The 24,282-nt window shown below is 40.9% G+C and overlaps 1 protein-coding gene across 2 annotated transcripts in view; it reads left to right on the forward strand.

Annotated features, from left to right (window-relative positions):
* Positions 1 to 11,913: 11,913 nt before the first annotated feature.
* The window catches only part of itprid2 (ITPR interacting domain containing 2), a 38,010-nt gene continuing 25,641 nt past the window's right edge, over positions 11,914 to 24,282 (forward strand). For both annotated transcript variants that reach the window (XM_019275580.2, XM_019275582.2), the window contains exons 1-6: positions 11,914 to 12,037; positions 16,905 to 17,032; positions 18,165 to 18,326; positions 19,396 to 19,438; positions 21,883 to 21,932; positions 22,407 to 22,460. In XM_019275580.2, coding sequence (XP_019131125.2) covers positions 16,990 to 17,032; positions 18,165 to 18,326; positions 19,396 to 19,438; positions 21,883 to 21,932; positions 22,407 to 22,460 — 352 coding nt within the window. In that variant the 5' untranslated portion in view covers positions 11,914 to 12,037; positions 16,905 to 16,989. The remainder of the gene's footprint in view (positions 12,038 to 16,904; positions 17,033 to 18,164; positions 18,327 to 19,395; positions 19,439 to 21,882; positions 21,933 to 22,406; positions 22,461 to 24,282) is intronic.

The following is a 24,282-nucleotide window of genomic DNA, read 5'->3' on the forward strand; positions in this document are numbered from 1 at the left end:
TTCTCCGATAGATCAAATCCTGTTTCTCTTTTTGCTCCAGAACCATTATTACGGTATAAAAAATCTGAAAGCCTTTCTCGGGGTTCGGTACGTCTGTCATTACTGCTACAAAAGCTACACGAACCCCTACGCCCACCAATGCAAAGGTCACTGCTCTGTGTGTAACAACCCTGAGTGCACTGAGCAGGAGCTCAAACCCGTAGCATGCAGCGACTGCAACAGGACGTGTTGTACTCCTGTGTTTTGACAGGCACAAGGAGCCTAGAGAAAGACCTTTGGGTGAAACACATAGCAGTATATGCGACAATCAAAAGATGTCATAGTTGCCAAAAAATTATCACATCTCATAATCACAAATGCCAGTGCCCTAAATGCAACATCTGCGGAGAGAAATTAGACTCTGACGCCGGTGATCACCTCTGCTTTATTCAGCCTTTGCCTCTGACTAAAGATCATACAGATAAATTGATTTTTTTACGACTGAAACATTTGTTGTTCAACAGAACGTGCACAAACCTTTTCTTGTCTGCACCAAAACACTGAGTGGCGTGCAGTGGGCATCTTATGGTTTGAACTGTGTCAGAGACTCTTGCATTTCAGGAGGCCCGCGTACCTAAACAGTGTGTTTGGAGCTCACAATGCTAAAGGTTTTGACAGCTATTTGATCCTCAACACCATGATAGAGATGGGAATGCAACCTTCTCTCATCATGCAGGGCAGTACAATTCTGTTTCCAAGACCCTGATTTTTATCTAAAATTCAGCAACTCTCCGTCTTTCCTCACCATGCGTCTCAGCGCCATGCCCAAGGCGTTGGGTTTCTCTGATCAGACCAAGGGTCATTTCCCCTCACGGTTTCAGTTCAGAGAAGAATTTGCAGTATATCGGAGCTTATCCTCCGCCGCATGATTATGGCGTGGAACGTATGACTCGTGCTCAGCAGCAAGAGTTTTACGGTTGGTACAGAGAGGTGAGTCAGGGTACGTTTGACTTTGAGAAGGAAGCTCGGCTGTACTGTGAAAATGATGTTGACATTCTTGCCAAGGGCTGCGTCCTGTTCAGAAATCAGTTCTTCACTGACACAGGCGTAGATCCTTTTAGCTGCATCACCATCACCTCCGCATGCATGAAGGTGTTTCTCACAAAATTCCTCCTACCCAAAACCCTGGCCATACCTTCGCCGGATAACTACAGGTGCCAGACCAAAAGCTACTCCTACGCCTCCATTCAGTGGTTGGAGTGGGTAGCACGCAGCAATAATGTTTTTATCCAGCATGCGTTAAACAAGGGGGAGAAACAGGTAGGACCGTACTTTGTTGATGGTTTTGCCGAAATAGACGGTGTTGCTTATGCTTGGGAGTTTCTGGGGTGCTTTTACCACGGTTGCCCGTCTTGTTTTAACCCCCACGACACTTGCCCTCTGAGGCGAGTCCCCTTTGAGGAGCTGCATGCGGCTAGTGAGGAGAAAATGCAGGCTTTGAAATCTGTTTACGGTGTTCAGACGGTTGTCATGTGGGAGCATGAATGGTCGGCTTTGAAAAATGTGCATGCGGGTGTAAAAGCTTTTCTCAGGAGTTTCCTCCCTCCCGAACCTCTGTGCCCTCGCGACGCTCTCTTTGGTGGTAGAACGAGCGCTGTGAGGCTGAGGTACACGGCTGGGCCTAACGAGACCGTGCACTATGTAGATGTCACTTCTCTGTATCCGTATGTCAACTGTAATTTTTCCTATCCGCTAGGTCACCCCACCATCATCCACAAAGATTTTGATCACCCTCAAAACTACTTTGGGTTCATCAAAGCCACCATCCACCCTCCTAGAGGGCTCTTGTTCCCCGTGTTACCTTACAAAACATCTAGAGGTAAATTGGTGTTCACCCTCTGTCGTAGCTGCGCTGAAATCAACAATCAGAGGGGTCCGTGTAGACACGACGAGCGGGCCAGAGCATTGACGGGAGTGTGGGTCAGCGTTGAAGTGAACAAGGCTCTTGAGGTTGGTTATAGGGTAGGTAAGATCATTGAAGTGTGGCACTTTGACAGGTGTAGCGACTCCATTTTTGTGGGCTACATGCACACCTTCCTGAAAGGTAAGCAGGAAGCTTCAGGCTACCCACCTGAGGCCGCTGATCAGGAAAGCAGAGAAAAGTACATCAGGGACTATGAGCTGCATCAAGGCGTGCGGCTAGATGCTGACAAGATTGAGGTGAACCCTGCAAAGAGACAGGTGGCTAAACTATGTCTCAACAGTTTCTGGGGAAAGTTTGTGCAAAAAAAAGCAATCTGCCTCAGACCGCCCTGGTCAGCGACCCTGAAGACTTTCTCCGCTTCGTTATGATTCAGTGGAATCATAACGAAGCTATGATTCAGTGGAATTACCACAAGCGGTGCGTCGTGCCTCCAGGTAGAGCTAATAATGTGTTCATCTCTGCATTCACTACTGCTTATGCCCGTCTCAAGCTGTACAGTTATCTAGAGCAGGTGCAGGAAAAAGTTCTCTACATGGATACTGACAGTCTGATATATGTGGTGAAAGAAGGGGGGGCGCCTCTGAAATTGGGGAATTATCTGGGGGATTTGACCGATGAGCTGGACGGTGACACCATTCAAGAATTTGCAGCCGCTGGTCCCAAAAGTTACGCCTACCAGACGAGACAAAAGAAAGAGGTAGTATTGTGTGTCAAAAGGTATCACTCAGACTACAGAGTGCTGTGAGCAGGTCAACTTTGACAGCGTCAGAGAGCTGGTGGAGGGTTACCTTGAGGACTCTCGAGGGGGCGTTATTGAGACCCCTCAGCATAACATCAGACGTAATAAAGCTTTCTCTTGAAAAATTGCACATTTCAAAAAACTCTTTAGCGACGGCACAACTCTGCCTTTTGGCTACTGAAATAGGAGGAGAGAAACAAACAATCAGACAAACCAAAAAATAAATAAAAATAAAAATGTCACACCTTGCTAACATGGAGCAAGTTCATTTTGATCCCAGACTCACAGCACCCTTTTCATGTATGATTGTGGGTCCCAGTGGGTGCGGGAAAACATTTTGTAAAAAGTGTTATTGAAAATTGTGAACATGTAATAAATTGTGTACCTGAAAATATTGTGTGGATTTATACTTCCTTTCAACCCATGTATGCTAAACTGCAAAAAATGAATAAAAAGATTAAGTTTGTTGAAGGACCGCCTGATTCTTTTGATGACACAGAGCTGTTTCCTCCTGATCAGAACCATTTGACTATTCTGGATGATATTTTTCAAGCCTCAGACCATCCTGAAGTGGTCAAACTTTTTACTCAGTACAGACATAGAAATATGAGTGTGTTTATGTTGACGCAAAATGTATTTCAGAGGTACACAGCCGTACCATGAGTTTGAACAGTAATTATCTGGTGTTGTTTAAAAACCCTCGGGACAAATTACAGATGTATATTGGCGCATCAAATCTTCCCCTCCCAAAAAGCCTTCTTTTTAGAGAGTTTTGAAGACGCCACCAAAGACCCCCACAAGTATTTATTGGTCGATCTCACACCTTCCTGTCCAGAACTGTACAGGCTGAGGACGGGTATACTGCCTCTACAGTGGGCGGTTGTATATGTTCCCAGAACAAAGTAAGTCTCATCATCAGCACCATCATGTCGGCGCGTATAAGAAACGCACCCTTATTAAAAGCTCTATACCACGCCACACCTTGTAAACGTAAAGACGTTCTTGCCCACGCTTCCCTGGACTTTCTCCAAGCTCTGTGCGAGATTGCTTTGAATCTTTAAAAAGGCAACATTCCATTGTCTTCTCCTCAACACAAAAAACTGAAAAGCCGGAGAAAAATTCAGACTGCAGGCTGATAAAGACAGGTTTAAATCAGAAACGCAGAACATTGATGAAACAGTCGGGAGGTTTTATTTTACCTCTGCTTTTGGCTGCGGTACCCATCCTCGGAAATCTTATGAGGACTTGTTAATAGGGACACACACACACACACACACGGGTAAAGCGCCTCCCACTTGACTTTAATAGTTTGAAGCGATGAGGATCCTCTCTCAGACATACCTGTTCCTTTTTTTTTTTTTTTTTTAAATAAATACAGGATGCTGAGCCGCGGCTGGTTTAAAGTGAAGTTTCAAAATAGCCTTCCCGTAGACAAAGTCCACGCACCGGTTGCGATCCATTTTAATCTCTGAATAGTTTTAATGTAACTTTTAGACACGCGCACGTACAGTAATGCACCGTATTGTACTTGAGACTCGGAGCACGTCTCCGAAACCACCTTTAACGTTCACCAAGCTCAGCAACGGCGAGTAGCTGCCACCGATCTGTTGATACTGAATGATGTCTGTAAATAAGGTTATAAATACCTCTTTTGAGATTACGCGGGTAGGTAGCCGAACGGGGAGAGAGGGTCCACCACTCACCCGGTTTAAGACCCAGCATGTAGGCCAAGGGGGCTTGCGCTCTGATTTTGTACCGACCGCTGCCTTTGAAATCGATACACTTGGTCACATTGTTGTAAACAGCCTCGGCTGTGGGGTCATATTTTATGAGTTTCGGTACGATTTGATCCAGGAGGTCTTTCGGCTTGTCATAATATCCCGACTAAACTTTTGAATTAATCTGAGATTTCCATTAGTGCGATATAAGAGTTATCCTGAGGTAAAGTATACCACGTGTGAGGATAAATGATTTTGCACAGACCCACCCAGTCTCCATTCAGTTCGATAGCCTTGGCTAAGTCTACTGTGTAATTTGAGCTGGTGTTTTTAAAACACGTCTTTACTAGCGTTGGAAGGCAAGATGACGTAAAATCCTGCGTCTGTCGCCATATCCGACGTATGATCGGTCCGGGGTTGTTGAGCATGGCTTTTATATATTTTTCCAGATCCGAGGCCTTGACCCAGCTATTGAATTTGCCAGGCCAGTTTTTCCAATGCACCAAAACCTGTTTTTCACCCTTGACGGTATGTCGTTTCAATATTTCTTCTACGTGATACGTCCTGTCTTTAGACATTTTTACTTTGTGTGTAAGGCGTTGCACGGGCAAGGGGGTGTGGTTTCAGAAGGACAGTCCTTGTTTGCTAAAATCGTGCTATATAAATAAAGTGGATTGGTCATTTTAATACTGCTGTGATTGTAGCTTTTTAGCCAAGTCTTGTAAAACATCCAGGTATTGCATAGTGTCGTTTGCTGTAAAATATCTCCACAGTCTACTTTATGTATGGTTAAATCTTTCAATCACAAAAGCCTTGAAATTGCTGGCGGTGGAAAAAAAAATAAAAGAGTGTTTTCCAGAGCCTCAAAACTGTTTCTAGCTAAATGTACTGACAGGTTTGTGCAGAGTGCAAGCATCCTGCTCAGATTAAATTAAAAAAAAAAAAAAGTTTTTAAAACAACTTTGTGTCAAAATCTAAAATAGTTGTAACACAACATGTAACATAAGTTAAGGAATGGGTTTATGGATGTAATTTGCGGATTTCAGATCTCGCAAAGAGTTCACAGCCGTGTACAACTCTGCTCTTCTCCACATGGATGTCGTTCTGGGTGAGAAAGTGTTGGACAGCAGGAATAAAGTTTGGTTGTACAGTTTTTTCATCAGCTGGTGAAAGTTGTTATGGTAAGTCATATTGGAAGACATTCAAAACACTCAGGCTGCCGTTGACTGGGATGGTTTGTCTGACACCCATTACAGTTCTCTCACGGTACTTGCCCAGAGTAAGGACGATTGTTTTGTAGTTTTGTTTTAACACTCCCCTTTTAGGGGACACACGGAATTTTGAATCAGGCTGGAGTCATCTTCACAGGTTCAGGCGACATTTCGCCAACATTTGTCCCAGAGTTTGTTGCTGGGCCCAAGAAGGTGGTGAGTTGGGATTTACCCGAGGTCATGATGTGTTGAATTTAATTCCTTAACCCCAAATGATGCCTAATTTATTACAAAAATTAAAGACCACACACACCTGTGTTCATAGTGAGCTGCAATAGCCCTTTCATCCATTTTGTGCCGCTGTGTGTTTGACTCCACATATAAAGTCAATTATTTCCCTGGTGAAGTTTCCAAAGGCCTACAACACTGCTGTGGGAAGTTATAAAATCACTGAGTTCAAGTATTAAAATCATGTCACGTAACCGCGTAAGCAGGACCTACTCGGCTCTTACTGCCTGAGAAGAAGGCTGCAACAAGTATAAGAACCAACTGTTACAGCCCTTTTCTGTTACACTGTTAAACACTCCTTCTTGTACAAGAAGGATAAAGTCAACATAAATTTTGAATCCAGTCTTCCTTATTAAAAAGCTCACATGTAGAGTTTGGATTATTACCAAATCAGCCAATTTCTGTTGCAGCTAACTCCTTTTCCAGATCATCTGATTCTGCCTTCAGACTTAATCTCCATAAGCATAGTTTATTTCTGCAAAGATGGCATCGGAGACACTTTCCAAAGCCACCGCTGGTAGTTTGGTATATTTGCATTTTGATGAGAAAGAAGTGAACATTTACAGTTCATATGGAAAGTGTTTGTAGCACTTCACTTTTCACATTTCGTTGTTACAGCTTCATTCCAAAATGGATTCAAGTCATTCTTTTTCCCCCTCAAAATTCTACACACAGCACCACCATCAGGTTATTAGTCACTTAACTAAAGCACCCCCCAGATCATTAAGTTTAGAGGGACAGTCAGCTCTAAGAAGAGTTAATGGTTCCAAACTTCTTCCATTTACAGATAATAGAGGCCACCATGCTCATTGGGCCCTTTAAAGCAACCAAAAGGTTTCTGTACCCTTCCCCAGATCTGTCCCTAAAGCCAAGCCTGTCTCAGAGGTCTACAGACAACTCCTTCTACTTCATGCTTGTTTTATGGTCTGACGTGCACTGCCAACTGTGGGACCTTATATAGACAGGTGTGTGCCTTTCCAAATCATGTCCAATCAACTGAATTTACCACAGGTGGACGCCAATTAAGCTGTAGAAACGTTTCAAGGATGATCAGTGGAAACAGAATGCACCTGAGCTCAGTTTTGAGCTTGTTTGCAAAGGCTGTGAATACTTTCTTTATTTCTTTGTGTTTTATGCAAAAATCTCAAACTAACTTTTTTTAAGTTTTTAAATTTTTTTTAATTTAAACTTTCAGCTTCCGATATTTAATCATTCTTCCAAACTGTTGTTCTCTTATCCGACATTACTGTGAAGGCTATTTGAAACAGTGTCTGTGCTTGCATGGTAGCAGACCAGTAACCCCACCACACAATGTCACTGACTTCTGGAACATGCACATGAACACCCTAACGTGAAGATCAAAAAGACCACAAGTGACTACAAAATCGGGATCTTCCTCCCGCAGAACTGTTATAATAATAATAATTCTTACTTCATCATAGAAATTATTTTCATGAAAATACTTAAAGGTCCTCTTTAAATATTATTTTCTGCTTTCCTGCAAACATCGCAGGATGCCGTTTCACAGTGCACACTAGCACCTCCAAACATGCAGCCGGCAGTGTGCCTCTATATAGTTTTTTTGGAGTGAGTTTGCAGTTTTTCTGCTGGTATACAACATTACTTCAATTGTAAAAGACTGTGGTTTTTAATATCTTTATTTTCTTTTCATTTTTCTTAAAATTACTAGATGAATGCTAAAACATTTTACAGTGCACTCTTCTGGCCCCTGTACCAGAAAATCCTCAAGACTCTGATGGTGATCTGAGTGAGGATGATGACCAAATAGATGATCCTGATTATCAGCCCACACAAGCAGAGCTGAGTGGTGACAGTTCTTTTGAATCCCTGGATAAAGAAGACACTCCCTTAACAAGTAGATCTTTTACACAGCTGCCTCGTAAGAAAAGTAAAAAAGTCAAACACACCTTAAAAACTGTTTCCATGAGGGGCTAGAAGACACCCCTGACCCACATCCTCCCTCAGACACAAAGGCACAAGGATAAACTGGAAGCATAAAGATATTGAGGAATTCCAGGTTCCTGATTAAAATTTTGACCCACCCTTCCAGTACTTAAAAATGCTCTTCACTGATGAGATTATTGAACATATTGCTCCTCATACCAATCTGTACTCTGCCCAGGAGTTGGGGGATCAAAACAAGACTGGCCCTGAAGAGATTAAGTATTTCTTGGCAACCCTCTTCATGGGTGTTTTCAACTTCCCATTCCTGGAGGACTACTGGCACCATGAGTCACGTCATGTGATAGCTGATATCACTAATATCATGCCAAGGAAGAGATTCCAGCTGTTACGCCGGTTCATTCATTTCAATGATAATCAGCAATACAATGAAAGTCTAGACAGATTTTACAAAATCCATCCCCTCTTTGAGATGTTTCATGAGCAGTATTTCCTAATACCATCCACTTACAAGCACAGTGTGGATGAGGTCATGGTAGCATATAAAAGCCACAAGGGCTGAAACTCTTCGACAATATATTGCCAACAAGCCAGGCAAGTGGGGTTTTAAATTGTTCTGCCAAGCCAGTTCATCTGGCATCATGCATGAGCTACTACTCTATCAAGGGGCATCCACTTCCTGACTGAGCAGGAGCAGGTGCTACTCTTAGGGGCCAAAGTGCTGACAACGCTATGCAAAACCAGAAAACACCCACGGATTTCTGTTGTCTTCTGTAACAACTACTTCACATGTTTCAACTTGGTCCAGAACCTGCATACCTCCCTGGGTGTCAAGTGCATTGGCACTGTTCAAACAAACCGCATTGGTGGAGCTCCTTTGATGACAGACCTGATGAATAGAAGGCGTGGAGCTTGTGATTACAAGTCTGATGAAGGCGTGATCGCAGTAAAATGGTTTGACAATGAATGTGTCACCCTTCTGAGCAATACCTGTGCGATCATACCACTTTCAACCTTTCAACTTTCATGCCTACAATGAGCATATGGGAGCGGGTGATCTTTCTGACATGCTTGTACACCTGTACAAGATCCCAGCCAAGTTCAGGAGTGGATGGACCCAAATGCAGACTTGGGTACGGAGAGCAGGTATGAGTATAGAAAGAAACTTTAATAACTTACTGGTAGGGATGAACACAAAACAGCACAGGAGCAGAGTGGAGAAACAAACTGAGAAGCGGCTGGTGGTCCATGCAGAAAAACAAAACCGAAAATGCAATAACCAAAATCAAGAACCAAACTGGGAACAGAGGCAAGTTTTAGAAACAAACAGGAGTGTGCCACAGAGGAAAGACATCTAACGGGCAGACAAGGAAACAAAGGAAACAGTGATGCCGGCATTACTCTAATATGACTACTTTTTTCAGTAACGAGTAATCTAATGCATTACTATTTCCAAACCAGTAATCAGATTAAAGTTACTCATCCAAGTTACTATTTTTGTCATTTTCCTTAGTAAAAAGATATATTTGCTTTCTTCTTGCGTCTCGGGGAGTGACGTCACGTATGCGACAAAACGTTTTCAGCATGAGGACAACTCACGTGTAATATATACCAAGCACCACAAATGTAAACAACAATGGAGGGAGGAGAGAGATGCGCGTTTTCTAGCTGGAAATACAGTCACCATTTTGAGTTTGTGTCAGCTAAAGATGACAATATTATGGTTCATTGTACACTCTGTGCTGGCGACAAAGTGTTATGTAGCTTCAAAAACACTACGTCACATTTGAAAAAAACCTTTGGAGTCGCAGCACGGAACAGTCAAACTTACAAAGAAAGTCCCTAACTTAGTTACGTTTTAAAAGAGTAATCAGATTACTTTTTCATGGTAACTGTGGCAACACTGCACAGGAACTAAATAGACATCCAGGTGAAACAAATCAGGGACAGGTGCCGAATCAAAAACAGACGGGAAAACAGGGCAGGATGTAGAAGTAGACAAGACACAGACGGGGTAGAACTACAAAATAAAACAGGAAACACAGAACAAACTCAAAACGATTAGATGTTGAGGTGAAAAAACAGGGCATAACAATAGTCGTCATTAAACAGTATCATAACGTTTATTTTTGGTCACGTAACTAATAAAATTATGTTATATAACGAAACAAAGACTCTGGAGGCAGTACATGAACAAGAGGAAAGTGTGGAAAAGAACAGAGTAAAGACAGAGGAAGGTACGAGACCAAACAAAGAAAGCCTCTGATCTGCCAGTCCATATAACAGCATGTGGTGTAACTATACATGTATTTGTACTGAACCGTTTCGGTACAGGAGGTTTGGTTATTATTTTCCGCCCACAACTACATGTGCAGCCCGTGTGCATCATGGCTACTTCTAGCAATAAACCGGAGCTTCAACAACTGCCACTGGAGTTTGTATAATGTTACAATAAATTACTGGTTTACAGATAATAAACACGCAAATAAACAACAAGAAAATTTAGGTTTTGCAATTTGTTCCAATACTGTACCAAAAATGAACCGAACTGTGACCTCAAGACTGAGGTACGTATCGAACCGTGATTTTTGTGTATCGTTACACCCCTAAAGTGGAGAGACTGTGCCAATACCTGAAAGCGTGTAAAGGCACTGAAACAGCTAGAGGAGTGCAAGCAGCTGGAACGTACAAAACAGTGCCTCATTAAGATCAGAGGCCAAATCACTCGGTGTCTAAAGGAATATTCAAACGGTGAAGAAAGAAACCACATTGAGTCACTCACATTGAGTGAGTCTGGTATGGTTACAGTGGAGGTAACATCTGTTGAGCTTGAAAGAAACTGTCCTTTTTTTTTCCTCGTGAATTTGTGTTATTGGCGAACTCCTTGTGTATAAAGTATTTTGTTTCATGCATTAATTTATTATTATTTTTTGGGTTTTGTAAATATGTGCACTGTTTGCACCTTGAAAGGTTGGACAATAAACCACAACCATCACAAATTTTCTGACTAAGGCTAGGTTTTTGCACATTTTTTAGGTTAATATAGAACCCTGCGCCAGCCAACATTCTGGAACATGCAACACATTCTATAATATGCCAACATTCATGGACATACTAACATTCTAGCACATGTCCATGTTCTGGAACATGCTAACACACTAGAAGGGCTAAAAAACTGTAATTCCTCGAGCGACCGCTTGAGACAGGCTGCAGAAATGAGTCAATCTCCATAAGCCTCCATGTTTAAACAGCAGAAATAAACATGTTTACAGCCTGGTACAAAAAACAGTTTTGATCTTTATAGTTAATTTCCCCATTCATGACAACTGTACTGAGGGTGAATTTTTTAACTCACCTGTTAAAATTATATCAAGGCTTAAAGTTGCAGATAATTAACAGCATGGCTGCTTTGAATAACAGGTAAGTGCCATTACAGATGGATTATTAGAGCATTCAGTTATTCGGCCCACCTCAGGTCCACTGATGATCCACGTCTTTGCCAATATTTAAATTAGCTGGCAGGCAGAAGAAGCAGTACATCCAACATGGCGGACCAAAGATTTTTGTGCAGTGCTTCGGAAACCCATTGTGGGTGACGTTACTCAGGCTCAGTCCATTCTTTATACTGTTGATTTGGGCGTTTAATTTCAAATCATTCAAATTTGCTGGGTGGTTAATAACATTTTGTTCTTTGGTCTGACAAACTCAGAACACATATTTATTCTTACTTTACACAGACTATAATCAGACTGTAGGTACATTAATAATTTTGGTGAACACAAAACTTCTGCTGATGATTTCTGTTTGTAACTTTTAAACAATATTAATTTATTGTAGACCTGTCTTGTCAAATACATTTGAAAGCTCCCTTGACCAGGAACAATTGTTTTGAAAGTTACCACTCACTGCAGGACTTTTACCTGTAATATAGTTACGTTTTTCTACGGTAATATGTTTACTTTTACATCAGTAATCCACTGGCTTTCTTCCTTCTTTGCTTGCATGTATTGAATCAGTCCGACAGGTGTCGCTGTTTGTCTGCTGAGGACACGGCCCCTCCTCCTCCTCCTCCTCCTCCTCCTCCACGCTGCTGCTTTCAGGAAGCGGAAGCAGGAATGTTGGAGTGTTTTCACCAAAGTTTGGACAAAGTTTGACAGTTTGGCAGCAGCGACACAAACTGCGGAGAAACATGACGGTGAGTACTGAAGCGCTGTGAGTACTGCTCGGAATACTGCTGATCACTGCGCTGAGGCTGCTGCTGCAGCTGCTGGTGATGGTACTTGTGTGTAGTTTTTATTTTATTTATTTATTTTACTACGGCTGCTGTCAGTGCTGCCCTCCGTGAGAAACAGCTCAGGAACAAGTGAACGGGACAAACGAGTTCGTGTTATCCAAAGAAAAGAAAAGAAAAGTTTAAAGAGCTGACACGGAGTGTTTGAACGTGTCACTGTGGTTATGATTCCTGACTCGTTCATAGTCACTGAGTGATGGTCACATTTTTCAAATTCACTTCTGTGTGTCACCGCTCCTGTAACGCTGTGTGTGTGAGTGTACGCGCGTTTCTGTGTCAGTGTGTGCCACTGTGTCTGTTAATGTGTGTACTGCTGTGTGTTATTGTGTCAGGTGTGTCACTGTGTGTGTTACAGTGTCTGTTATTGTGTGTATTGCTGTGTGTGTAACTCTGTTTGTGTATTACTATGTGTCACTGTGTCTGTGTGTTTGTGTGTGTGTTTGTCACTCTCTAAAGTGTATGGTACTGTTACTGTGTGTCTGTGTCTAAATGCTAGTGTTACATTATCTGTGTGTTACAGTGTGTCTGTGTGTTACTGTGTGTCTGTGTGTTACAGTGTGTCTGTGTGTTACTGTGTCTGTGTGTTATACTGTGTCTGTGTGTTATACTGTGTCTGTGTGTTATACTGTGTCTGTGTTACAGTGTGTCTGTGTGTGTCTGTGTGTTACTGTGTCTGTGTGTTACTGTGTCTGTGTGTTACAGTGTGTCTGTGTTACAGTGTGTCTGTTACTGTGTCTGTGTGTTATACTGTGTCTGTGTGTTATACTGTGTCTGTGTGATACAGTGTGTCTGTGTGATACAGTGTGTCTGTGTGATACAGTGTGTCTGTGTGTTACTGTGTCTGTGTGTTACTGTGTCTGTGTTACACTGTGTCTGTGTGTGTCTATGTGTTACTGTGTCTGTGTGATACAGTGTGTTACTGTGTCTATGTGTTACTGTGTGGCTGTAACTAACTTTTTTCAATTATTGATTCTATTGATTCTATTGATTGCTTTCTTAATTAATTACCAGTGGTGGAAGAAGCACTCAGATCCTTTAGTTAAGTAATGTGAACACACTACAATGTAAAACTACTTACAGATCTTCCTGAAAGTTCAGTCCAGTGTGCAGGACTTAGTGGCATCTAGGTTTGGTATTGCCGACTGCAATCCCCTCGCCACACCCTACACCAATGAAAACATAGTTATGAATATTATATTCAATTCCTGCCCCCTAAATCTAACACATTGGACCTTTTTAGTCCAAAATATTACATATATATAATTGTCAGTAAAATTTACTTGAAAGTAAAAGCATCTGTTATCAGTGTTTTTACATTCTAGACATGTGAGCAGTGTTTCTGTCTATCTATTCTATCTATATACGGTTGAATGCATCATATTTGTTCAGTTTTTTGTTTTGTTTGTATTAATGTAAGAGCTAAGTCCTCTCAGTGAGTCCAGGCAAATGTAGTGGACTACACGACATCTCAACAACAGTAACAACAGTCAGGTGACTTTGAAACAGGTTTTGCTTGATCTAACCATTTTGTGGGTGTGTTGTTATCATATTTAAGAATAACCAATGTTAATCATTTTTTTGATTAAGCTATTAATTTTACAGTATCAAATTGAATGTTTGGCCTATGTCCTTGTGAAGTGACTGAGATGAATCGACCACTGGAATAATTGCTAAGTTTGTTCTGTTTTTTGTCTGCTGAATCCCAACAGCGGGACCTGGAATTCTTCTTTTCACTCTTTGTTAACATTTTTGTGAATAAACCTGAACACACAAACCAAACAAGACAGGCAGCCTTATATGGCAGTTTCAATATGCTGATGATGCTACCTTGAGCTCATAGATCTCAGAACCAGGCACAGATGACAAGTTTGTGCAGTGAAGAGAGTTTGGTGAATCTGACTTGGAGCATGCGTCTTACGAGCAAGCCTCGCATTCAGGATACGAAAATGTTGTAGTAATGTTTGCCTCTGAAATGTAGTGTAGTAGAGGTATACAATAGCGTCACACATATACTGTATACCTAAGTGCAAGTACGTTAGAGTAGAGTTTGTTCAGTGTCCAGTGCCGTTTGTCGTGACAGTGACGCAGAGGCTCTGTCACACGTTCAGTGTTTGCAGTAAGATGACGGTTGAAGTGTTTGCTGTGTTCAGGTTGCAGGAAACGAACAGTAAATGCGCCTTCATTCATACAGTCGTGACCTCAGAGTCTGCTTTCTGTCAGTGTCGAGTGATTATCTCAGAGAAAGACCGTATATTCATCCAGTCAGTCAGTGGGTCACATTCCATTTACAATGAGGGAAAACAGAGAAAATACTTAAAGTTCATAACCTAGAGTAACGTAAACTCACAGATGGTAATATTAAAAAAAATTTCCTCTCAGTTTGATGTGAAAGAGGAGACCAGGAAGGATAAAATGATTAATCATAACGTAATAGTTTAACATTGGATTCAATCTAGCTGTTACTCTTCATTTCATCTTCCAATGATCCATTTCACTATATCATTTAGATGTGTGAGCCTCATATTTGTTTACTTAATTCTTGAATATTCTGGTTTTAAATTTTTGATCAGATTATTCTTTCAGTTTCAGATTTTTCATTATATTTTAACTTCCTGTTTTTAATTTATAATTAAGCTAGACATCTATAAAGATAGAGCTGATTAGTCGATTAATAAATGTACAAATGCTACTTACTAGGACTAATACTACTACTACTAGGATGAACAATTAAATAAATAATTGCCATTTGTCAAGAAAAATACACCCGACATTTCCAGCTCTGTTCATCTTCTGCTTTTCTTTTGTGAAAGTAAAGTAAACATGTTTAAAATGTTCAAAAATATATAAATTCAGTTTAATGGTCGTGTATAATCATACAGTAATCATAGTAAAAGGTATTTCTGTTCAACGAGAAATAGTGTAATTAAAAACATAATGAATAATAATGGATAAGATAAGATAGACTTTAATGATCCCACACCAGTGAAATTCACTTGTAACAGCAGCTCATATAATATATATAAAAGTCATGGCAGTGCTCCTTCTTACATGGTGCAAGTAGCAGTCTGTTGATGTTTATGGAAGTAATATGAGTAAAAAGCAATCCTAATAGAACTAAATAAGGTGTATTAATAACAATATTATTAATAACAGCCACAATAATAAAGTAAAAAGAGTAAAAAAGTGAGTAAACAAATATTTGAAATCTTGGGTCGTATCCTCATTTAGATCCTGTTGGCCTGAGGGTGAAGACGAACAAAGCTAGGAGTCTGACCAGACAATGCAGTTATTTTTCTGAACCTGACAGGTTCCTTGTACACCTTATCGGACTTCTGCTCCTATTCTTAGATTTTAGATTGAACCCACTTCTCCTCCCTCTTGTGTATCTTTTATTCCATCTGTTTCATATCAATGAAAGCACATGCAATATATTTTTAGACCTCTTTTTATAGAGATGAAAATGACCCCCAGACATGATGATAAACTGTATGTGTAATCTCCTGTGGCTCAATCAAAGAGAAAAACACAGCCTCCTTTAAGGCCACGGGAGCCGGAGAGGGATGAGGGCTGTGATGAGGTTGAATAAGCAGATTCTCAGGCAGCGCTGACGGCTGTCACACCCCCTTTTGTGTGTCATCTTTTTACATTCCAGTTTGTTTGTTTTGCATTTACAAGAGAAATCTAAAAATACCCCCCCCCTCCCACACGGTCTCCCTATCGGACAGGAAGTTGTCCTGTTATTCATTTTAAACACTTGTTTCCTGTTTGAAATGTCCTCATTTAGATTTGACTGCAGGCTCCTCGTTTCTGTTTGTAAGCCGTGTTAGACTCAAGACAGACTTCCTCTTCCTTGTTGACTTTTACTCATCCTTATTTAGCAACTTCTGATTTGATCTGCTGTAGATTACATACATACCATTGACAGCACAGGTTTACAATGAGAAGCTGCTATCTAAAGTGTTTTTGTACGCTGAGCTTTCCATACGAGGAACAAAGAAGAGACACAGATGATTTGATATGAAGCAGTTTTCTGGCTTATTGAATCTGTGTACTCACGGGTCAATTAATTTTTTATCTCACTCCTGCAGTATGCAGTGAAATAATGCACTATAGAGCCGGCTGTGGTCAAGTAGAGTAAACAAAGAATCGGATTTTGATCGGGTTCATTTGACCTGATACAGGTCCATCAACAGACCTTTTTTCACAGCAGCCATTTTGACATGAAATAGTATTTAAACACAGGTGTTACCGAAGATACTAATTAATTTAGAGCTCATATACAGAAATGGTTATTAATCAGTGGTCAGCTGTCTTTGCTGTTCACTTGTCTTGCTAACATCTTCATATCTCATATATTTGCATTTCTCTCTCTCTTTTTTTTTTATTGTTCCAGAGTGACTTATGTATTTTATCACCTCTGCGTGTCACTGCTTTGTTTGTGTACTACATGCATGAAGCATGTTTATTACATTTTATTGCTTTGCATATCAAGCTTTATGTCCTTCTGTGTTGCACGTTTTCATTAGTAGCAAGCAATGTGCCGTAATGGTGATAACAAATATTATTTTCTATTGTTATTATTGCTCTGCATGCTTAGAATCAACGTCAAAAACTTATGTTCTTTTATTTTTCTTAGTGTGACTGTTTGTGGAGCATAGGTGAAAAATAGCCTTTTGACCACAGTGACTGGTTTTCAATCCTTGTTAAATAAACCAATAAATCAGGGAAAGAAGAAGATTCATTGTCTCTCTCTCTCTCTTTCTCTCTTTAGATGTGCTACCTGTTGCTGATGTTGCTGTAGAGTTGTCAGTCTTCTTTGACTGACTGGCCCCAAACAGACACACAGACAGGCAGATATGGAGAGTGGAGGTGTAGGAATCGACACCAGCACGGCTCCAGGTTGGTCATCTTACTTATGCAGTTGATGTAATTTGCTAAAAGTAATGGGCAAAAAGTTGACATCGTTAATGTCATCTAAAATGAATGGGTAAGTGGTTGAAACATGCAGCTCGTGCCACTCTAAATTGTAGTAGTACAACTGCAGGCTTGACCAAATTGACCAAGATATTATTAGCAATTGAATTGTATGAAAATAAATAAACAAATAAATATGTATGTATGTATGTATGTATGTATGTATGTATGTATGTATGTATGTATGTATGTATGTATGTGATGTTTATTAACATAGAATTCCAAATCAATTGAAATCAATACAAGGCTGTGAATCACTGGCTTTGTCACATTCATGTGTCAAAGTTCAAAACATTTGAACTTCACTATAAATCTCCACATATAGTGGGATCCAAAAGTCTGAGACCACTAGTCAAGAAATGTTTTATTTGCTTTGTTACATACGTAATACTATTTTCCTTCGTTACAAGTCTTAATATTAGCTCAACAATTTCTATAAAAAGTTGCATATTTGGGATATATTTGGGATGTTTCCTTTTGTTTTAATGACTGAAAGCACTCGAGCTGGCACAGACTTCACATGTTTGCGTACAACCTAATGACCCATGATATCCCAGTGTGATCTGACAATGTTTCAAAGAACTTCTTGAGATGTCCCGGAACACTCGACTTCCTCAGTCTGCACACATCTCCATAAATGTTCTGTGGGTTTGAGGTGAGGTGACTGTAGAGAAAAGTCAATGACAGTCCAACTTGGCCTTCTTTGGTCTTCACTCTTCTGTTACTGCCATAAATCTCACACTTGGGGTCAGTAAACTTTCTGATTATTTTCAGGTTTTTCATTGTGGCCTTTGAAAAACCACACAGACTTTTGGACCCCACTGTATATTTGAATTCAGTGTGATAGTACATTGTCATTAATGTTAGGCCTTTAGAAGAAACAGTCAGGTGGTCTAGGTATAGCCTGATGTGTTTGATTTCTCAGCTTGACTCACCTGTGTGTTTTTATTCAATCAGTTGTAGTTTCTGTTTGTCAGGTTGAATACCTGCCAAACCAGATTGATGACTTTACAGAAGTCAGGCTGTCAGACAAATGATTTGCTTGATTGATCCTCAGATCTCGGAGGGCAGTCGGAACGCATAGCCTGTCTGCGGCGTCGGGCCTGGGCCAAGAGCAGAGACTCTATCTGGCAAGAACCAGAACCAGAGCACTGTGGCCCCCAGAGTCCTCAACAGAACCAGAGGGACATGGAAGCAGAGAGCCCTGCTGGAGAACCAGGTTAGACTATTATTAAATATTTTACTAGCCAAAACTCTCTTTACCTTTGTTTAAATGGACAGAAAAACACGTGCCGGATTCTGTCTGAATGTGCCCTAATGCTGACGTGTGATTAGCTGCAGTTTCTCTAATGTCCATCCGATGCTATAGCTATAGATGCTAAGAAGGGATGTGCAGGGTATGGGTAGGTGATTTATATTGTGGTATCATGCTAAACAACCATGACTCAGTGAAAAAATAATAATATAACAGAAAAGCACTAACAAACTAGATTTTCTTCAGACTGAAAAGTTGTGGGCTAGCCATTTGTTTGTAGCAACGTCATGACTTTTGGTCCAGACTAAAATTATTCAAAAAGTTCTGGATGGAATTTCATGAGAGTTTGTACGTCCACTGCACCCTTTTCTTTTCCTGTAGTGCGAAATATATTTAGATGGATTCCCTTAAAATTTCTCTCACAGGATTAATTGTGTAAACATTGGTGTTAATTTGTCCAATACTTTCATTTATGACCAAATACCTGTAATCTATATCCTGTATCTATTAACAGCCTCAGCTGTACTTTATGTCTAGTGTTAATTAGCATTTGTCATCATGATCATGTTAGCATGCTGACTCATTTATATCAAACTACATCTGTGCCTAAGTACAATACACAGTAGTCTCTTAGTCTTGATTAAACATGAACAATCCTCTCGAGCAATATTAGCTTTCTTTAAATGTAAACAGCTTTTGGAAACTTGGCTTTGCTAATCCACATATTCAAATGTGACCGTTTGCTGCTCTTCTGTAAAACAAGCCATTTGAAGACGTCGGGCTCTGAGACACTTTGATGGGCATTTCACACTAAACAGTTAAATAGAAAAATAATCAACACATCGAACGATGATGACGATAAGTTGTGTGAAGGGGGAAGAAGGTTACCCCATGACCATGACGGGCTAAGATGTCGAGAGTTATATTCTGAAGTCTGGCACCACTTTAATGCTTTTATAGCATATTGTAATCACTGTTGCACACAGCATCTGCTACCTTATTGCTTTAACGTGCTCATCTATCTCTCTGTCAGGTCAAGTTCCTAACAAGATAACCAGCTGGCTGATTGAATGCAGGTACAGTATCCATTCACCATCTGATTTAATGTCCTGTTTTAGCTTTTTTTTTTAACTACATGACATATGTGCACTGCAGGCTTTTCAGATCAGTCTGCGCTTGATGATTCCTTAAAACAAAGCTGACAAAATATTGATGGATTTCTAACAGTAAGTTGATTTCCTAAGAAATTAACTGAAAGCAGTGACTATCTACAAAGAGTAAAATCAATCAAAATACTGATGGATGATTAGAAACTGATGAGGAGGAAAGTACAGCAAACAGTCATCTTAGTGGCTAACTGGTTATCACACCTACTGGTTTATTGATGTGTTCTCCTGGTTTCTGGAGGTGTATATGTGTGCTTAGCAGTTGTGTTATCAGCTACTGACGTAGAACCGACACACAGCCGACGCCTAGACATAAAACACACAGAACACACACATGAAAGCAACAGACCAACACCCAGAGATAGGGTACAAAGAGCTGTTCAGGCAAAGAAAGCTGCAGGAAGAAGCTGACAGAAGACGGAAAGAAAAGAAAAAATAGAAAAGAGAGTAAACAGAGGAGGGGTTCCTCCTGCTGAGTCAACACTGTTATCAGACGCACACTCACACAACCACACACACACACATACACACACGCACACACACACACACACACACACACACAGTATTAACTTCTGTCACTCAAAGCCTTCTGACTCAACAGCGCTCTGACGTGTCCTCTGCGAGGTTACATCACCACGGTAACATGACCAGTAGAATCACAATCATAGGTTACTATGGCAACAGCCGCAGGGCAGGAGCCTGAGGGCCAACATGGCTGCCGATGGAAAGTGGGAGGATTAGCGAGCACTGCGCCTGCGTACTGTTACACAACAGCGTGTTTGTGTGTGTGTTGAACGGTGGCATGAAGTTTGTCCCATTGATAAGAGCTGCAGGTTGTGTAACAACTCCGTGTTTCCAGCGCCCAGCTGCAGACTGCAGCTCAGACTTGCTAGCTTACGGCTGCTGTCAACTACCCTGTCAGCTAGTTAGCCTGGGACAACTAGTCTGGTCAGTAGAACACCTAGGATAGGTGTCAAAAACAGGACTTTAGTCTGTGATATTCAGTCTAACATACTCACTTCACTACAATAAGTAGTGACCAGCAGTTAGCCTTTGATAGTTTGCCTTTGCCTGGCAGGCACTTTGCCTTGCTTACTTAGCCTCAGCCTTTCAGGGAGTTTGAGTTGAGATAGTTAGTCTTCGCCTGACAAGTAGCTAGCCTGCGTTGTCTCAGCCTAACTGGCACTTTGCGTTGGGATAGTTAACTTTCGTTTCACATGCAGTCCAGTCTGTGTTACTTAGCCTCAGGCTATTGGTGCTGGGCAAGTCAATGTTTGTTTAATTAATATCCAGTTACCCTGGGTTAGTTAGCCTCACCTCGAAACCCCACCGAGCACGTCTCTGTCCCGTCATGGCTGTGACGCCTCTACGCAACTAAGCCCCCCAGACTTTGTTTGTTGATTTGGTCGCTTCTCTGGTTTATGTGCTTCCAATTATACTTCTACATGTGTAAATATGCTACACAGTTAATTTGTTTTGCTTTTGTCTGTTGTAAAGAGACCGGCAGTTTTTCACTGGGTGTTTTTATTTTGAAAATCGACCATATTCTCTATGCTGTTTCTATGTAAATCAACAGCGTCAAAAATAGAACAGCCATGTATTCCCCGCAGAGCCGAGCAGAGGCCCGCTTCTGGGACGCTCGTTAAACGGACCGCGGCGGGGCCAGTGGGGTTTGAAACATTGACTAGAACGGTCACGTATTGCTGCGACGACCGTGGCGTACATGGAATGCGGCGCATCCGCAGCTGGTGGAATTCAGCCTGATAGGCAGTTAGCCTGGAATAGTTGTCTTTCACCTGTCCCAACATTGGGACTGTTATCTGTTGTCTCACAGGCAACTAGCAAGGCTTGTAGTTATCGTAGTTATCCATATTTTGTTCAGTAGATAATCTGAGATACTTTGCATTAGCATGACTGTCAGTTAGACTAGACTAGTTAGCCTCAGCCTGGCAGGTTGTAACAGTTAGTGTAGACTGGTTAGTCTTAAGTTACGAGCATCGTACAACCAGTGTCTGACTAGGTGTTGGTGTTGGATTCTTATTTTCACATATACAGTGGTTCACTGTGCTGGTATAGTTTGCTTTATCAACGTAGAAGAAGACGCACATTATTGTGTACCTTTTGACTTCTTGTTTGTAGTGTATCTGGTGTGTGCTCCGGGCGTCAAATGATACAATGCTAAGTGATGCAGCCAGTATCCACTATATGCTTTGTATACTGTGCATTAATAGGAGCTGACACAGACTTACTAACGGAGTAGTCTGTTGGATTTTTATCTTTTTAATGGTTAGTTTATGGTTACTTTGGGTTGATGTGTAACTCTCTATCTCTTTGTTTTTATGTTTCTTGTCCAGGACTCCCATCGGAGCCTCTCTAGATGATCAGAGTGCTTCTCCCAGCAAAGGTAATCCACATTTTCGGTGTCGTTTCAGACACTGACACCTTCATTTTGGGTAATAAATACTTGAAACTAGACATCACAACTTATTTTTAGGGATAGAATTTGTTTTGCACATAATCTTAACAGTTGTGTGTCAGAATAGACCTTTTTCACAGCAGCCATTTTGACTTGAAATAGTAGGGTAAACACAGGTGTTAGAGTTTTCATTCCATTTATTGCAGCAGAGACTTTCCAGTGAGCCAACATGCAGCACAGCAACACCCTGACTCTGTCTGACCTGAATGGAATGGAATCTTAATTAGTATCAGTGGTGACCCCTGTGTTTATCTACTATTTCATGTCAAGATGGCTGCTGTGAAAAAGGTCTTGGGAAGGAAATTTCTCCTTGCCTCTGTAACTATGGACATGTTCCTGAAGTGGTTTCACAACTTTAGTGCTCTGTGTGTACTCTGTGTCTGTGTGTGTGTGTGAGAACAGGAGGGCTGAGGAACGGCTGCAGCTTTGAAGATGACCTTTCGCTGGGAGCTGAAGGTCAGTACATTAAAAAACTTACAATACAAACAAGATTGCAGATTTCTGCTCATTGTTAACAGTTTGCCCTCGTGTTCGGCTAATTCTGTATTTGAATTAACACCGCCAAGTAAAGCAACGCTGACATTTTGGTTTCTCATTTTACCTAAAGTCAGACGAGGTTGCGCTTGTGCTGTCACCAGTTAGTCTGGACAGGTGCTCTGCTGTGTGTTAGGATTTTATCACTCATAATAACTACCCCAGCGACCCCTATATCTGCATAAGTAAATAATATAATAAAGGTGTGTTAAGATACGGATAAACAGTCACTCTCTGTTGTTAATGTAGTCCAACAATGGGCTCAAAGTTTTCACGAAGCCAGGGGAACAGTTTGACAGAGACAGACTTAGACTTTTTTTATAAAATTAATCTTCTGCACGATCTTCTTGATTATCTAAAGTAAATTAACTGCGAAGTCTGGGTAAATTAAGATTTGGTTAAATGTAAAAAAAAAAAACTGTCAGTGTGCCTTCAATTAAATTAGACTTTATTTTTATGGAACTGTCTAATTTGCATCAGAAAAATAAAGAAAAACTCTTCTAGTTATTTTTTCATATAAACCTTTAACCCTAAAGTGGAGGTGCATCGTACATCTTTATAAACAGTCTATAATCCGAAATTAAGGCACAAAATTATCCATTGTTGCCTTTTTAGTTCTGGTCCAGCTTACTTTTTGCAAATGAACCAAAACCTCTGTAATGAATACAAGTTTTTTTTTTTTATTTATTTATTTATTTTTTAATCTTTATTTTTATTTCATATTTTATTTTATATATATATATATGTTTACATCTTCACTTATATCTTGTATTTTATATTTCATGTTTAGTGCTGTCTGGACAGAGAGAAACGTAATTTCAATTCTCTGTATGTCTTGTACATATTGCAGTATTGACAATAAAGCCAACTTGAACTTGAACTTGAACTTGAACTTGAAGTAACTCCAGGGCCCCAGGTAATACCGAGCACCAACCTCCAGGGCTGTAAGGTGAAGCCTATGCTGAAGTGCCAAAACCTGCAGTTTCTCAAACGTCCACTTGAGGCTGGATACAGAACAAGTCGGTCATCATAAGCCCCCATGTTAAAATGTCCAACTTCACAGCAGAAAAAAACCCATCTTTACAGCCTAAAAATCATGTTAAAATCATATATCTACTATCATGAAATGATGAGGTTTGTCTGTTTGCTTTCAGACCACAAAGACCCTGTCCTTTTTTTAATGCAGTCCTGGTCCAGTTGTTTAGTCTGCACCAGAGTTCAACTAGCAGCTTTCACACCAACCCAAACAAACTGCACGAACCTAGCACCCATTAGGCTTGAAAGCACGCTCAGAGGTGGCAGTGTCGCTTTGAAATGCTTTTAGGCGAGCGGTGTGTCTGCAGGCATGCAGAAAAAGAGTGAGCGGAGCACTTACGGTTGAAATACACCCCCTTGATTCAAACAGTGCGTTGGACATATGTTGACTGGAAGGGGGATCACATGTCTTGACTAACACAACAGTGTCAGCAGAATCAACAGTGTGTGCACCATCTTCATTCTCCAGTCCTGTTTCTTTATGAGAGAAAAGTCAACAGTCACAGAGGTGTGGAAGCACGCTGTGTGTGTGTGTGTGTGTGTGTGTCTCTGTGTGTGTGTGTGTCTCTCTGTGTGTGTGTCTCTGTGTGTGTGTGTCTCTGTGTGTGTGTGTGTGTGTGTGTGTGTGTGTGTGTCTGTGTCTCTGTGTGTCTGTGTGTCTGTGTGTGTGTGTCTCTGTGTGTGTGTGTGTCTGTGTGTTTTCATCATT

Source organism: Larimichthys crocea, chromosome XVIII, assembly GCF_000972845.2.
Source record: "Larimichthys crocea isolate SSNF chromosome XVIII, L_crocea_2.0, whole genome shotgun sequence".
Classification (NCBI taxonomy): Eukaryota; Metazoa; Chordata; class Actinopteri; family Sciaenidae; genus Larimichthys; species Larimichthys crocea.